This window comes from Lipotes vexillifer, unplaced genomic scaffold (genome assembly GCF_000442215.2).
Source record: "Lipotes vexillifer unplaced genomic scaffold, Lipotes_vexillifer_v1.1 scaffold43, whole genome shotgun sequence".
Lineage (NCBI taxonomy): Eukaryota > Metazoa > Chordata > Mammalia > Artiodactyla > Lipotidae > Lipotes > Lipotes vexillifer.
The window spans coordinates 2,460,355-2,478,149 of record NW_006770037.1 but is presented as its reverse complement, the minus strand read 5'-3'; the positions used below and the strand labels follow the sequence as shown (position 1 = coordinate 2,478,149).

Below are 17,795 nucleotides of genomic sequence, written 5' to 3'. Positions count from 1 at the left end.
GAACAGTTGGATAAGGCTGTTCTGTTCCTGCTTTAAAATGCTGAAAAGCAAGCCTCTAACAGATCAAAGCATTCCAGGTAAGTTAACTGAATTCCAAAACAAAGTTCAGGAATATTTGTATGAATACAAAAACATCCAGCACCTAATAAGGTAAAATTCACAACGTTTAGCATCCAATAAAAAATTAACAGGAATGCAAAGAAGCAGGAAAATATAACCCATAATGAGCAGAGAAATGGTACAGATACTAGAATTAGTAGATAAGGATATCAAAATAATTTTTATAACTATATTCCATATGTCAAGAAAATAAGTAAAGATCAAGCATACAATATAGAGACATGGATGATATAAAAAAGATCCCAATCCATTTCTGAAGATGAAGAATACAATGTTTTGGGTGAAAAATACACTAGATGGGATTAGCAGCAGGTTAGATATTACGGAACAAAAGATTAGTAAACTTGATGACATAGCAGCAGAAAGTATCCAATATGAAACACAAAGGAAAAAAAGGCTGCACAAAAAAACCCAAAACATCAGTGAGCTGAGGGACAAGTTCAAGCAGTCTAACATACATGTGACTGAAGTCTGCAGCGGAGGGGAAGAGACAATACAAGAAAATTACAATACCACTCAGGAACATAAATGTAAAAATTCTTAACAAAATTTTGGCAAATTAAATCCAACAGTATATAAAAATATGTTGAGACCCAGCAAAGTTTGTCTCGGGAATGCAAGGCTGGCTTAACATTATATTAAAAATGTAATGTAATTCACCATATTAACAAACTAAAAAAGAAAAACCATACAATCTTCTCAATACATGCAGAAAAACTGCTTGCTAAAATCCAATGTCTAGTCCTGATAAAAACTGTCGGCAAACTAGGAATGTAAAAAAAGAGAACTTACTCAACCTGATAAAGAGAAGCAATAAAAAAAAAAAAAGTATAGGCCTTCCCTGGTGGCGCAGTGGTTGGGAATCCGCCTGCCAATGCAGGGGACACGGGTTCGAGCCCTGGTCCGGGAAGATCCCACATGCCGCGGAGTGACTGAGCCCGTGCACCACAACTACTGAGTTTGCGCTCTAGAGCCTGCGAGCCACAACTGCTGAAGCCCACGGGCCTACAGCCTGTGCTCCGCAAAAAGAGAGGCCACCGCAATGAGAAGCCTGTGCACCGCAACGAAGAGTAGCCCCTGCTCGCCGCAACTGGAGAGAAGCCCGCGTGCAGCGACGAAGCCCCAACGCAGCCAAAAATAAATAAATAAATAAATTTATTAAAAAAAAAAAAAAGTATAGCTAACATCATACTTAATTAAAAACTGCTTTCTTCCTAAAGTCAGAAACAAGATACTTAATAGCCATGTATCCTTAAGCAATCACTCAACCTCTATGTAACTGTTTCCCCACCTGTAAATGTCTATAACAGGGCTTGGCACTATGTAAGTGCTTACAACGATGATGATGATGGAGTGGACTTAGGGGTTGGAAGAGAGAAAACAGAAATCCAGTAACTTCTCCTCTTTGATTCTCAGAATCAATTACCCCACAGCTTTTGTCTCCACTGCTCACCATTGCCCCAGTGCCCTTTAGAGGTCAAGTCAGGCATACGGAGTGGTAGGACACAAGATATAACCTTCCTGTTACAGTCATAACACCTTCCCTTTCTTTCCTTCGTCCCTTGGAGTGAAAAAAAGCAAAGAAAAAAACACCACTCTATGCATACTCCCCATTATATTCCCTGGCCCTTTCCTCATTATTTAATTCTCCTTACCTCGCCCCATCCTTTTCTTTCTTTACCCATACTGCCTTACTCTTTACACCCACAGTACCAGCAGTAAAAGCTAGAAGTTAGATCTCATGGTGTTCATTTCTACTGTAGGTTCAAGTACTGTATTTCAGGTACTTTATAATGTTGTACCTAAAAATTTCAATTAAAGAATCCTTTAAGGCAGGGGTCCCCAACCCCTGGTACCGGTCAGAGGCCTGTTAGGAACTGGGCCGCACAGCAGGAGGTGAGCTGCAGGTGAGCGAAAGAAGCTTCATCTGCCACCCCCCATCGCTCACATTACCGCCTGAGCCATCACCCCACCCCTCCCCGTCCACGGAAAAATTGTCTTTCACAAAACCCGTCCCTGGTGCCAAAAAGGTTGGGGACTGCTGCTTTAAGGTACAGAAGCCAGAAACCACAAAAGGCAAGGCTTTGGGGAAATATCTGGAAGCAGTCCATTGTGAGCATAAAATTCCTTTGTAAAATGCTTTTTATACTCCATAATATATTTGGTTTTAATATAAAAATATTATTTCTCCAAATCCTTACATAAAATCAATACTGTAGGAGGATATAACATATCTGCTCTGTGGCTTTGGATACACCTCAGAATGAAACAAATAATTTGACATGTGCAGTGCTGCTTCTCTTTAAACATGCTTATCCAACACTGCTTGGCCCAGCATCACATCAACAGTTGGCAAAGCACATCCATTATTAAAAGAAACTCCTCTCTCTCTCTTTTTTTTTTTTTTTTTTTTTTTTTTTGCGGTACACGGCCCTCTCGCTGTTGTGGCCTCTCCCGTTGCGGAGCGCAGGCTCCGGACGCGGAGGCTCAGAGGCCATGGCTCACGGGCCCAGCCGCTCTGTGGCATGTGGGATCTTCCCAGACCGGGGCACGAACCCGTGTCCCCTGCATTGGCAGGTGGACTCTCAACCACTGCGCCACCAGGGAAGCCCTCTCTCGATTTTTAATTTCTCTGCCTCATGCTTAATCTTGGGTCTACATTTTCTAATATCCTAAGGTCCTTGATTTAACATCTTTTAAAGTTGTTGTTATGAATCTTGCTCAATCTTTGGCCTTTTAATATTATATAACCTTTTTACTGTGAAGGATAACATACATATAAAAAAGTACACAAAGCACTTTTCTGAATAACAAAGTAATTGTTATTCAGGTTAAGAACCAAAATAATATCCTCAGAAAGTCTCCTTGTGTCACCTCCCACGTACTACCCCTTCCTTCTCTATCTTGATTTCAATTACTATAATTTAGTTTACCTGCTTTTGAACTTTCATATAAGTGGAAGCATGCTGTGTATACTTTTATTTCCTATTTTATCACATTATGTTGAAGATTCATTCTTGTATCTATACTTAGAGCATTTTTGTGGCTGTATAGTATTCTATTGTACATGCCATAATCTGCTTATTCATTCTACTCTTAATGGACATTTAAGTTGTCCTCACATCTTGGCCATTATGAATAATGTTTATCTGAACATTTTCATAAGAGGCTCTCAACGCACATACATGTACATGCATTTCTGTTAGGAATGGAAATTCTCGGCCATAAGGTCTGTGCTTCTTCAACTTTGGTAGATAATCTTAAAAACTGCTCTATGTGGTAGTATCAATTTACACTCCACCAGCAATGAATGAGGGTTCCCCTTGCTCCATATCCTTGTCAAAACATTATTAGCCATCCTGGTAGGTGTGTGGTGGCACTGCATTATGGTTCTAATTTCTACTTTCCTGAATACTAACGAGGTTGAGCACTTTTTATGTTTATTGCTACTTGGATATCCTCTTTTGTGAAAGCCCTTTGAAATCCCTTCCCTGTTTTTCTACTGGTCTATTTTTCTTATTTATAGAAAATTCTTTATATGTTCTGAATATAAGCCCTTTATTGGATATATGTTCAGCTTTTCTACACCTTGCCTTTTCACGTACATAATGGTATGTTTTTGGTTTTTGTTTGTTTTTTTACAGAAATGGAGAATGCTTTTTTTGTGTGATTTACTTTTGGCTGTGTTGTGTCTTCGCTGCGGTGCGCGGGCTTCTCGTTGCAGTGGCTTCTCTTTGTTTCAGAGCATGGGCTCTAGGCACACGGGCTTCAGTAGTTGTGGCATGAGGGCTCAGTAGTTGTGGCTTGCAGGCTCTAGAGCATAGGCTCAGTAGTTGTGGCACACGGGTTTAGTTGCTCCGAGCCATGTGGGATCTTCCCGGACCAGGGCTCGAACCCGTGTCCCCTGCATTGGCAGGCGGATTCTTAACCACTGTGCCACCAGGGAAGTCCCATAATGGTATCTCTTGATGAACAGGGTTCTTAATTTTAACACAAAAGTTATTAACCTTTTCCTTTAAGGTTAATGCTTTTGCTCTTTGGCTTTTCATTACTGCCTTATGTGAATTATGGCCTAACACTGCTACACTTCTGAATTACCATCTCAGACATTTTTGTATTCTTGTCCTCTTAGAGGAGTCAGCCAAGCATGGCTAGTGCAGCCAGCACTCAGTCAAGGCTCTGGGTCCTTATTTGACTTTGCCAGCCTTGCTCCCTTGATATCCTCATGCTTTGAAGAGAAAACAGGGGGTGAGGGGGATAGAGTTCACTGTGTAGCAGAGTGACATCATAGCCTGACCTCTTGTCCTAAACATCACACTTAATGTAGTCTAAAATCATGTCAGTTGACACACTGATGACTCACGTTGAGCTTTCAGCCTAGAATAACCCTAAACCTTTTCACATACCTGACCCATTGTGAACTTGCTCTTTTGCACAAAAATCTACAACTTTCACAGTTTAAACGTATTTGATGTGGACCAATATTTCTATCTTTAATGTATTACTCAAAAGCCAATATGCAGGGCTTCCCTGGTGGTGCAGTGCTTGAGAGTCCGCCTGCCGATGCAGGGGACGCGGGTTCGTGCCCCGTTTCGGGAGGGTCCCGCGTGCCGCGGAGCGGCTGGGCCCGTGAGCCATGGCCGCTGAGCCTGCGCGTCCGGAGCCTGTGCTCCGCAAATGGGAGAGGCCACAACAGTGAGAGGCCCGCATAACGCAAGAAAAAAAAAAAAAAAGCCAATATGCAGAAATGATTTGGAATAAGGTTAAATGCTAGAGACTGTCTAAAGAGCAATCCATAATTGGTGCTGCCAAATGGTTCTATAAAATGTTAGTAAGTAGACTCTGTGATGTGCTTCTGGCCACCATCCTACATCTGGCCTTTTTCACATTTTTAGTCAAAAGCATGAATAAAGACACTGATGCCCTGTGTATCAGATCATGGCTGATATGACATTAGAAGAAACAGTAAAATAGAAAATTGAGCAATTTTCTTTTCAATCAAATTGCGTTTTTATCTTTTTCCACTCAAAGTCATTTTGGCAACTGTTAGCAATAGAATACCAACTAAATAAAGGTTTCTTAACATTCATTACTTTCTCTTTTATATAAACTCAGCCTCCCACCCCTTTCTTTTCCATTAAGAGAATTTTCCATTCTCTTTACTGTTAAAATTTCATACTTAATCCTCCTAGAATTTTCTATAATTCTGTTTTTTTCCCATTTCTTAAATGTTTGTTGCAGTTGTTCATACTGCTTAAACTTCCAGCACAGCAGTAACCTGGGGGCTTCCAATTCTGTCCAGACCTTTTCATATTGCCTGTACACTGTCTTACCCTTCACACACTTCCTAAGCTTCCACCCAGCAGCTGAATCAGAAGAACTGACCTCCTTTCCTTGTTGGAGTCTCACCGAGTCCCTCCTGAAAAAAATTTACTTTGAGGCTGAAGTGTCAAGCTCAGCAGTAAACAACTTTTATCACCCCTTCAGCCTTGAGTTCTAAAGTCAATTAGAAAACACACAGGCAGCTGTTAATCTGGGCATGGGCGGCGATGCGGTGGGGGGGGAAGCTTCTCTCCTGTGCAATCTCCCAAAGTTGGCCTCACTTGGCTAGTTGGATACTGAGACTGGATCAGGATATAAAAAACATTCTTGAGGGAATCCTTGGTAGAGGAGAAGGGTTGTTTCTGGGCAAACTGATATGCTAACAGACTTCGAGTAAATTACTCAATCTCTAAAATTCTGTGCCTTTAATTGTAAAAGGAAGGGTTAAAATAAGTTATCTTAAGGCCCTATTAAGGTTTGAAATGCCATTTCTAAGAGCTTTGTGCTTTTTTCTAGATTGTTCCAAGAAATTGCTTGCCAATAGAAGGGTCATATATTTTGTACCCTAAGCAATACAAAATAAAGAAATTGCTTGCCAATAGAAGGGTCATATATTTTGTACCCTAAGCAAATACAAAATAATGCTATATTCTTTCCCTAAAAAGGAATCTGTACCTCATCACACACACACACAACCTACTGCATTCAACAAGTAAGATGAGAAACAGTCAAGGTCAGTGTATCAGGAAGGGTTGGCAGGAGACAGCTATTTCGACACAAAGATTTTAATATACAGAACTATTAAAGTACTGGAGGACTGAAGAGCCAAGAAGGGGACACTGAGGTACCCTAGCAAGAAGCAGTTATCCCTCCGAAGGCTAAGGAAACAAAAGGAAGAGTGGGGATTATTACAGTTTAGAAGCTGGGAGAAGGAATCCCCCAGAGCTGGACCCAGACTTTTCCAGTAGGAGTGCTGGCCAGCTGGTGCTCATATTTCTGAAGGAGTGCAGTAAGGCTGTTTCTAGGTATGAGGAAAAACTGTAAACTAAAATAAACTGCTGCTACTCAGGCCAACTGTCACTGCCAGGGTGATGCCAGGGCTGCAGGAATGTAGACCAGGAAAAGGAAGCAAACGGTTAACAGGAAGTCCAACCTTATTAAATACAGAGCATCTCTGAGTCCAAGTTTCAGTCAACCAAGTATGAGTTAACACTTTAGAGTTAGAAATTTTTTGAGAATACACCCAGATAAATAAATGTAATCCGCTCTATTGTTACATTCTATCCTCCTTGGCCTAACCTACTTACACTCCATTCTCACACATACTACCCAAATTCGCAATGATATAAATTAGCAAACTTTTGTAATTCTTTTAGAGGCTAGGCTATTTCTGACTAGGTCAGATTTTTGTCCCTGTCCTGAGGAACATGAAGAGATCTGGGCAAAAGGTAATAGAGGTAGGTCTTGAGTATAAACACCCTTTGCAAAGCAACTGCCCTGGGAGAGGTTATTACAGGATCTTCAAGCAATAGAAGGCTAGTTTTCTCAGACACGGAAAGCAGGCTGCTTCCACCAAGAAGGAAAGCTCAGAATGACTGGGGTTTCAAGATTCTCAGCTCTGTCCATTTAGATGTTGCCATTCCTAGTTTCAGGGAGCTACTCTTTTCTAGTCAGTGCCCTAAATGAGACATTGACAAGGCTATGTAATTCTAATACCAGCACAAATAAAACTGTGCTCAATTTTTAGCTTTGTGGCATGACGTAAAGTGCTATAAAACCATAAAAACTCTTGATTCTCTAAGACTTGATCTGAGAGTTTAAAGACGTGAGCTTGTCATTTCCTTTCTGTTAAGTGTTAAGGCGCTTGGTCCCCCAAGGCACTTACTTCAGAAATCGTTTAATCACAATCACACAAAGGTAGTAAGTTGATTAATTATGAGGCCAACACATGCCATGGATTACTACAATCTTATTTCCCATTGGCAAGGAGCTAAAGAAACGACCAAACCCAAATCCCATCTTTGAAGGTCCCCCCCCCCACCGCCCCCGCCAGGATCCCATTCTGAGTAACGATTTCTTATATATCAGTCCAGTCAAGAGACCAAAAGCACACCAGTATTTTAACAGATAATTTAATGTAAAAAAATTGCTAACCAGATGTTGAAGAACTGAAAAGGCAAAAAGGGGACACTAAGCATCAAAGTCGTAACAGTGGGAAGCAACTATCACACCTAGGACAAGGAATAGAGCAAAGAGGATTACTACAGCTTAGAAATTTGGAGGAAAGACCCCCATGCACGTGGGACTCAGATCTGAGGAAGGGATACTGAAATCTTTGAGGGGGGTACAATGAGGTTGGTTCTAAGAGAGTGGAAAACTATAAACTGCAACCAACTGTTAATGCCAGGGTGAGGCACCATCACTATGGTGAGACAGAGGAGGACAAGAATCAAACAGGAAGCAGCAAGTCCTTTTGCCCTCCTCTAGCCTTCCACTCCCCTTCCCCTATAGGCAAAGCCTCATTGAGGCAGCGAGCTAGTAAAGAAGAAACGTGGTTTAGAGGTTCTGCCCCAGATTCACAGAGCAGAGTATATAAGGGTGGTATGAAGCCTAGAGATGACAGTTTAATAATCTGCAGTCCAGAGGAAGCAGAGAGTAGCTGCAGAGTTAGGTTCACTGATTATTTGAAACTATTAAAGGATGTATATGGCATTTTGGTCTCCTTTCTGCACAGTGCCTGGTAAATAGCAAGAGCTTAATAAATGTAGCTATTAGAGCTCACAGAAACCATCACACAGTTAAATAGAGATACCATACTTCCAGCTGCATGATTCTCTGCTATTGCCACTGGGATTCCAACAACCAGGTGCTCCTGTCTTTCTCCATTCCCACACAGTGCAAGTGGACAAGGGAAAAGTGGAAAGAAACGCAGAGCAGTACCGAGGTAAGAACCATGACAGAGAAAACAGATGACCAACTGAAATTATATTTGGGGAAGTTAAAAAAAATGACAAGCATAGTGAAAAAGCATAGTGGATTAATGGGTTTACCTTCTGCCTAGAGAACTATTAGATAGTTGATTTGATGAGATCTAGATGGTTTTCATTGTTTCTACTCAATGAATCTGTAGCCGTGGCTTAGGGCAGCAAATAAACACTAGGAAAAAGGTTATCTAGATGGGCAAAGCTAACCCAGATGGAGAGAATGGGTGGGTTAGGCTCAAGATAACTGGTTAGGCCCAAATGAGGATGGAAGTGAGTGGCACTTACATGGTCTTGTGTCCTCAGCAGTGCTTAGCTCAGACTTTTGAAAGTTCTACAATTACCTGGGTTTCCACCCTTATAAAAGTCATACTTAAATGGAGTGTTTAGATAATCATTAAGTTTTCAAACCAAGCCAAATTTGGCAGAGCCAGGATTTGAGCCTAAGTCTGTCTGACCCCAAAGTCTGTCTCTTAACCACCACAAACATGAGGTTCCTAACTACCCTTCACCCACAGATGCTACCATCATTATCAGTATGGTCTTCACTCATTTTCCTCTTACCAGTACTAAAGATGGACATCTGAGATACCTAATTAGTTGAATTAGGGTGACTGAAAATTAATTTTAAAATAATTAGGCCTATTGAAAATTAAAATTTAAGGATATAAGGTAGTTATCAACTAGTTTCTTATTTTCCTTAATGGAGGAAAATTACACTCTTGAAGACAATAACACTAACATTATAGTCAATAAAAATCCTGTGTTAAGACAGCTTTTCTCACTTAGGCAACATTTTCCTAACTCCAATTACAAACTTTCTTGAAATGAACAATAGCAAGAAAGTCTGCTGGGTCAAGAATAACAAATTGTGTAAAACTGGTCTTATTCTTCCCCCACCAACCAACAAGGAATTTTATGATCTACTGCTGATAGGGTGGAAAGCAGTGTGAAAACATTAAAACTTTACTTTAACTACTTTACTTAGTTCCTAAAGATGGCTTATTTTTCAGAAATTGACCAGGGCTTGTGTCCTTTCTTTAACCTAATCACATATATGTGCTCAAAGGGTATATTTATACTCATTTTACCCAGCCTGCTCTATTCGCTAGCATGTCTTCTCTGACCCTCTGCTCATGTATTCTCTGAAATGCTTTCTATTCTCTACTATACACCTTTAACTCCATTTATTTTTCAAAATACTCATTCTTCAAAATCTAGCTCATGTCTCTCTCTTCAATGGATGAGGCCTGTAAGATGGTTTCAAATAGCTGTATTTTTAAGGTTTCCCTAAACATGATACAATGGCATTTCCTCAGGAGAGAAATTTTAGAATTTCTGAGCCAGAATTGCTCAGGGATGAGCTAACAGTCTACTCTCCTTGTCTCCAATAGGTAAAGTGCCCTTACCCCTTACTGTAACTTATCTCTAAGGTCTCTTCCAGCTCTAAAATTATGTCTTTATGGTTCTACCGATCTAAATATTCCTTCAAAAGGTGTGAAATATGTGTAGAAACCATTAAATTTTCAATCGGTAACAGAGTTCAGTCAGTTATAACTTACACTGTAAGATCTGAGGCCAAGTGCTCAGTTCAGGTCGGAACAACAACGATCAACTCGGTTTACTGTCCACGTCTGTGGACTGCACCGCGGATGACGGGTTCACTCCGGGCACACAGTAGGCCCCAATTCCGGACAGAAGCCTTTTGTACAACCTCTCTATCCTAACACCAAGACCTGGCCCTTACTGGTTGCTTTATCGTCTAGAAACAAAGCTGGGTAAAATACCTCAATCCGGCACCACCCCCAGATGCGCGCAGCGACGGGGACCGGACGATGATGCGGAGCAGTGATGCAGGTGAGGTGTCCACCTTGTTTTCCTCCCGAAGCCAGTCGGAGTCCTCGGCACCGGCTCTCCGACAGCCCCAGGTGCCCCAATCCAGCAGCCACCCAGCTCCTCTGCCCCCCGTTGCCCGCCGCGACCCCCCTCCCTGGCTGTCCGCCCCGTCGTCCCTTGCTCCTGGCCCTGGGGCACTTACCATCCCAACACCAGGCCGGTAGTCACGATGAAGCAGGTAAAGACCACCGCGATGTAGAAAAGCGGCGAGTACTCGTAGAGCGTTACTAGAAACACCGCAGCCATCAGGGTCTCCTAAGCTGAGCCGGGCTCCAGCCGCTGAGCTCAGTCTAGCCCAGCCGGGCCCTCTCTGCCAGGGTAAAAGCTACTACGGTGCCCCGGAGCGGACAAACTTTGTAGATCCGCACTAACCTGGAGCTCCGGCAGACTAGATAGGGGTAGCCTCGCGGGCTGCGGGAGCCTGCGTGCCAATCACGAGGCGGCCTGCAGGGCTCGCCCCGCCCCTCCCGCTCCCGTCCAGGGTTATTGGCTTCGCAGAGGGGCGGGGCCCCGACTCGCACCGACCCCGGCTCACGGGCTTGGTGTCCAGCTAGCGTCTTATTTCGTGGTCTGTCCCAGCGGTCCGCGCTTGTCTGCGGCAAAGTCTGAATAGATGTTGGAGCCAACCCCGCCCAAGACTCAGGTAGTGTTTTCTAATGCCAGAGAGAGGAGGCACAGTCCGAAATCCACGTCACAGGGTCAAAACCCTGAGATCCTGCCTATTAGATCTGAGGCGGTTGTGAGAGGAAGAGGGCGGCCAGCATCTTAAGTTCTACAAAGTAAAATAACCCCACACCTACTCTTGTTTAATGTACAAAGCTTACAAACAGGCACTGTACGAAACACCAAAAAGAGTCTCACAAGCAGTTTATAGGAGCCTTGTCAGCCTTTTCAAGTTAGATTTAATGCTAGAGAAAAATTAGCATTGGGTGTCAACATTCTCAGAAATAAATCAACTGTCCTCCCATATCCCTTTCTTTTTTTCTTCCCCTATACCCCTCAAATTAGAATTAGGTATTTGAATATTTTTGTATTAATTTTCACTTTAATAGTAATTTTAAATATGTATTATGTGTATATATGTGCATATATATACATATACATATATACAGTTAACCCTTGAACAACGCAGGTTTGAACTGCACAAGGTCCATTTATAGGTGGATATTTTTCAATAGTAAATACTATAGTACTACACAGTCTGTGGTTGGTTGAATCCGTGGTTGAGGTATCGCAGATACCAACTAAAGTTATACCCGTCTCAACATTTCCACTGAGATCTCATGGGTTTGCGTTTGGTCCCAAGGCCACACCTAGCTGCCACGGAGTCAGGGAAATGCAGCATCCCCGCTACAGATCAGGGATTTGTTACCACGGAAGAAAGGGACAAAGAACCTAGAGATAGATAACTAGTAGTCCCTCCACACTCCCAAATCACCAGTAAAATTACTGCTGGAGGAAGATGAACTAAATTTGTCCTGTGGCTTCACCTATCCTTTGGTGAATGACAATGTATTGGGTATTCTCTGGAGTAGTGCTGTGTGAGAAGCTTGGTTCAACAACATAATTTTTTAAATTAATTAATTAATTTGTTACTTTTGGCTGCATTGGGTCTTCGTTGCTGCGCACGGGCTTTCTCTAGTTGCGGCGAGTGGGGGCTACTCTTCGTTGCGGTGCGTGCGCTTCTCATTGCGGAGGCTTCTCTTGTCCAACAACGTAATTTTTAATGGCTACATATAGGATTTGTGAACGTAGTTTATTTAATCGGCCCTCAATTGTTGGACTTTTTTTTTTTTTTTTTTTTTTTTTGCGGTATGCGGGTGGCCTCTCCTGTTGCGGAGCACAGGCTCCAGATGCGCAGGCTCAGCGGCCATGGCTCACGGGCCCAGCCGCTCTGCAGCATGTGGGATCTTCCTGGACCGGGGCACGAACCCGTGTCCCTTGCATCGGCAGGCGGACTCTCAACCAGTGCGCCACCAGGGAAGCCCGTAACTGCCCCCCTTTTGAGTAGCTGGTCTCTTTCAGGAAAATTCTTAGTCTCTCCTCCCTCTTCTCTTGCTTCTCCCTAAGATGGTATTCAATTGTACAGGGTATCCATGTGATCTCACGGTAGAGTTGGGAAAACAAGGCCTCACTTTGCACACCTTTGAGTCCTCAGTAAGGTGATGCAGGTTTCATCTGGCCTTTTATGGCAACGGGCTAGCAACCACTCCTGAGATCCAGGGTTCTAGCCCTTTATCTCTGGTTGTAAAGCCCTCAAGCACTAGCTTAGCTGGTTCACCAGACTGTTCACCATTTCCAGTGGTATTTCCTTAGGGAACTATGAATGTGTAGCTCCTCCAGCTTGTACCCTGCAGGCCACTGAGAACCTCAAGATACCAAACTAGACCCCCTCTGCCATTGAACACTGTTGCTCCTGAGTCATATTCAAGGAGGCGCAAAGCTAAATGCAAGGCCTCTCCTCCTTTCTCATAGGAAAAGTGGACTGCCCATACCAACCTCCTCCTGCTTTCCTAAAGCCCTCCCCATCCCCCATTCTGAAACTTCAGCTGGGGAGCCCTGCCAGAACAGGCTGGCTATGGCTGCCTGTCATACTTCCCCAAGCCCCTTCTTTTGCTTTTTTCTTTTTCTTTTTTTCTTTTTTTGCTGTACGCGGGCCTCTCGCTGTTGTGGCCTCTCCCGTTGTGGAGCACAGGCTCCGGACGCGCAGGCTCAGCGGCCATGGCTCACGGGCCCAGCTGCTCCGCGGCATGTGGGATCTTCCCGGACCAGGGCACAAACCCGTGTCCCCTGCATCGTCAGGCGGACTCTCAACCACTGCGCCACCAGGGAAGCCCATCTTTTTTTAAATTTTATTTATTTTTGGCTGCGTTGGGTCTTCGTTGCTGCGCACAGGCTTTCTCTAGTTGCGGCGAGCGGGGGCTACTCTCCGTTGCAGTGCGCGGGCTTCTCATTGCGGTGGCTTCTCTTGTTGCGGAGCACGGGCTCTAGGCACGCAGGCTTCAGTAGTTGTGGCTCGTGGGCTCAGTAGTTGTGGCTCACGGGCTTCAGTAGTTGTGGCGCACGGGCTCTAAAGCACAGGCTCAGTAGTTGTGGCGCACGGGCTTTGTTGCTCTGTGGCATGTGGGATCTTCCCGGACCAGGGCTCGAACCCGTGTCCCCTGCATTGGCAGGCGGATTCTTAACCACTGCGCCACCAGGGAAGCCCCCCCAAGCCCCTTCTTCTTCCCCACGCTGCTCCAGATCAGAAGGGAGACTTTCTCTCCTTCCTACCCTCAGCAGGTACTTTCCTTATGTCATAGCCTCAGTTTTCTCTACCATATGGTGTATATCAAATGCCACTTTTAATTTTGCCAAGGTCTGGATTTTCAAATGTTAATGGAGCTTTACAATTTTATAAAACCTTTCTCCCTCAGTAGTGTCTGGCTTTTTCATGACTACTGTGTTTCTTCGGATTCAAAAATCCTATTTTAGTAGTCAAAAGCTGCTTGCTTTCTTTTGCATTCCTGACATCACGGTTCTGTTTATCCTTTGAGGCTAATAGATACTTCTGGGTGAGCAAGGAGAAGGTCTCATTAGAAATGCTAAAAATATTAACATGTTTTTAGAAATTATTTCTTTTATACATTTTTCTTGGAGCTGCCAATCCCTTCATTCATTTTATATGGACTTTCTATCTCCCACATTATTTCCTGGAAGGTCAAATTTGTCTCTGTTTTGGAGACACCAAGAGGAGTGATAAGCATCATAACTTTGAGTTTCAAACTTTGAGACAATCACTGCACAACAGAATTGAATGAATGTGCAATTTGGGTATGATCTCATAGATGACAGGAACTGTGAAACATCTTATAGTCCTTTGGCAGAACCTAACCTTTTGTAGCCCATTGAACTTCCAAGTCCCTCTAGTAAAAATAACTTTCATGGTCTTCGATGTTGGGCTTTTGTCATCTGTATGTACTAATTGTTAGGAGCCCACCTGAAGCCTGCTCCAACTGAGCCGACACTGATGACTAATGTGGTGCTTAGTCTGTGGCCCAAAGCTTAAGGCATTCACCTAGAACAGCCATTCTCAACTGGGGGTGAATCCTCACCTTTGGGCCCTGACACCATTTGACAATGTCTGGCCACATTTTGGTTGAGGGGCTACTAGTGTCTAGTGGGTAGAGGACAGGGTTGCTGCCAAACACTCCCCAATGCCCAGCACAGCCTACCCACCACAGGGAATTATCCAACTCCATATGTCAATATTTCTGAAGTTGAGAAACCCTTATACAGAAAATTCTTAGTAGTTCTGGGCACTTCTCACCAAATCACTGTTTCCACCTTGGTCCAGGCCATGTATTCCCTGGATTACTACAATAGACTCCTGGCTGGTTTCCTTGCTTCTCTATTTCCCACAGTTGGTTCTTCCTTTTTTTTTTTTACTTTTTAAAAATTTAATTTTTAATTTAAATACAGAAAAATTCATTATGTCCGGTGTACAGTTCCTATCACCACAACCAGGATACAGAATGGCAGCTCAATTTTCAATGTCTTTACTATGCTGTTTGGGTCTGTTCGTCACATGAGCCACTCTGGGCTTAATCTGAGTCTTGGCAGTGGTTTATATTGTAGTTAAGCTCTCAAAGTCTTTGCCATGCTCCTGTGGGTGTGTTCTGCACATGTGGAACTTGGGTATGTGCCCAGTGTCAATCCCAGTCTCTCCTCTTCAGGATTGCCTCTACACCCTCTGACTCCCAGAGACCCTTTTCCCCATTCTTCTGGCCTAAAAGATGAGGAGCTTCCAGAATATTTGCCCTCTACACTGCTGGGTCAGTCTGCGTGACTGAGCCTGTCCTTCAGCTAAAGTGACAAGAGAAAAGGGAGAAAAAAAATAACTGGGATACCGTCATCAATTTTTGTATAACAGGGACCTTTTTCCAAATTCCTCTATGCAGAAAAATGGATTTTCTCCCACGGTTTTAGGTGCTTGAGCCCCTGCCCTGCTGTAACAGTGCCAACTTGATTGGTGTTGCCCTCAGGGCAGGGCTAGGAGGAAAAAAAGGGAGTTTCCTTCCACACTCTCCTTTCCCAGGGGCCCCTTTTCGCCATCCCCAGGCTAGAAGGAAGGGTTCCTTTTGGAGGTTTTGCTGTCGCTGCTTCGCTGATTCAGACCACTCTCAAGTCAGGCAGTAAAGGAGGAAACAGAACTAGAAAACTTACCAGCACAATACCAGTCATTTGTCAAGTTCTGAGTTCCTGCTGTGTAAGGCCTAAAATTAAGGTGTAATATTATGTGTTGCCTTGATATCTGCTGAAATCGGGAATGACCTAACTGTGAGTTTCTATCCCCACTCCTCTCCCATGGACAAGGTCCCCTAGCCAAACAACCCTCCTTATCAAGGGGACCAGGCACAGTGCCTGCTTATCCCTGAGTACCGGGTTTCAGTTTCCTTCCAGCTCCTGGAATTATTCAAATAAGCCAGTCACATCCTCCCGCAGGACCAGGGGACACCTCACCCTCTTGATGCTACAAAGCCTGCCTCCCACAGCCTCTAGTTGTTCACTCTGTTCCCCAGGGCATGGCACTTGGTGTTCCCCTCCCCCAGACTGTGAGTGTATGTGACTAAAAAACTGCTGTCAATTTCACCTGCCCAGTATTGGGTGTTGTGTGTTCAGCCATCTCCATAATCCTAGGGAGAGAATCCCTCCCTCACAAACGGGATGAAGAAGAGGTGATCAAAACACTTCCTTTCTCAATCCACTAGCTATTTTGCTATTATTTACTCTTCAGAGTCCTCTGGTAGTTGTTTTTCATATTCTCTCCAGAGCTTTTAGTTGTAATCAATGGGAGAGAAAGACTGCAACTTACTTACTCCATCTTGGCTGGCTCTGGAAGTCACTTTATCCCTACAGTCTAACACAACAGAAGGATCCTTTTAGAAGGACACTGAAGTCAGAATGCCTCTGCAAGGCGCTGGGCTTCCCTGGTGGCGCAGTGCTTAAGAATCCACCTGCCAATGCAGGGGACACGGGTTCGAGCCCTGGTCCAGGAAGATCCCACATGCCACGGAGCAACTATGCCCATGTGCCACAACTACTGACCCTGTGCTCTAGAGCCCGCAAGCCACGACTACTGAGCCCGCGTGGTGCCTCAAGCCCATGCTCTGTAACAAGAGAAGCCACCGCAAAGAAGACTAGCCCCAGCTCACCGCAACTAGAGAAAGCCTGCACGCAGCAACGAAGACCCAAAGCAGCCAAAAATAAATAGATTAAAAATATAAATTAATTTTAAAAAATTGTTAAAAAGAATGATTCTGCTAAAATGCATAACAGGTCACGTCACTCCCCTGCTCAATCTCTCCAAGGGCACGTCCTTGTGATGATTTACAAGGCTGTACAGAATCCAGCCCTCTAATCCCTCTGACCACACCTACAATTTACTCCAGTCATTTGACTGCTGTTTTGTCCCCTGTAACAACATGCATGCTTCTGCCTCAGGGCCTTTCAGTGCTATTCCCTCTGTGTGGGATGTTCCTCCAGATATCAACATGCTTAATCCCCACAGTTTCAAATCTTTGTTCAGACATGACCTTCCTAGTGAAGACTAGGACAACTTCCCTATTTAAAATAAAAATCCCTTATACACTGCACTCCCAATCTCCCTTTTCCAATTCTTTCCCCCAGCACAGATCACCTTCTAACTTATAATATTTACTAATTTACTGTGCTATTGTCTGTTACCTCCCCCCCCCCCATTAGAATGTTAGTTCTAGGATGGTAGGGATTTTAGTCTGTTTTGGATCTTGGCACCAGGACAGAGCCAATGGGTCCTCAATAACTATTTGTTGCATGAATGAATATGTAAATAATAGAAACACTTTAGCATGGCTGCCAATACAGAGAATGGAGGACTTAGAAAAATTCAGGCCAGAAAAGATTATTCTAATTCTGATCTTCCCTCTATTTTTAATTGGAATACTCCTTTCCTTTCGGCCCTGATCTTGTCTTGACATCAAATGCTTCCCTGAGATAAAACACATTTCAGTGACCTCAACACAGCTTAGTATTTATAGGTTCTTGAGTTTTTAATAGGGGCTACCCAGGCAGAAAAGTGCTAGAAAACAGTTTGAACTTTTCCCCCTCAGAATAACCCAAGCCCGAACAGAACAGCATTCCCAAACCTCATTTAAAATAGATGTAATTTTTTTTTCCTGGTTCAAAGAATATTCTACAGACTGAGTTCAAGTAAAATTTCTGTACATAGTCTATAGTCATTTTACACCTCCCACATAATAAAATAAATCACATTTTCATCCTTTTCTTGTCAGTGTACTACTCTGCCCAACCTCTCTGGGTCTAACATGACACCAGCCCAATTCATAGCCATTAACATTTAGGAAACATTAAAAGAACAACATAAGAGCTTCCCCGGTGGCGCAGTGGTTGAGAGTCTGCCTGCCGATACAAAAGACACGGGTTCGTGCCCCGGTC

The 17,795-nt window shown here is 43.7% G+C and overlaps 1 protein-coding gene across 1 annotated transcript in view; it reads right to left on the bottom strand.

Moving 5' to 3' along the window:
- The window catches only part of CGRRF1 (cell growth regulator with ring finger domain 1), a 29,993-nt gene extending 19,305 nt beyond the window's left edge, over positions 1-10,688 (bottom strand). Inside the window, exon 1 of the mRNA XM_007445974.1 lies at positions 10,462-10,688. Coding sequence (XP_007446036.1) covers positions 10,462-10,565 — 104 coding nt within the window. The 5' untranslated portion in view covers positions 10,566-10,688. The remainder of the gene's footprint in view (positions 1-10,461) is intronic.
- Positions 10,689-17,795: the final 7,107 nt, after the last annotated feature.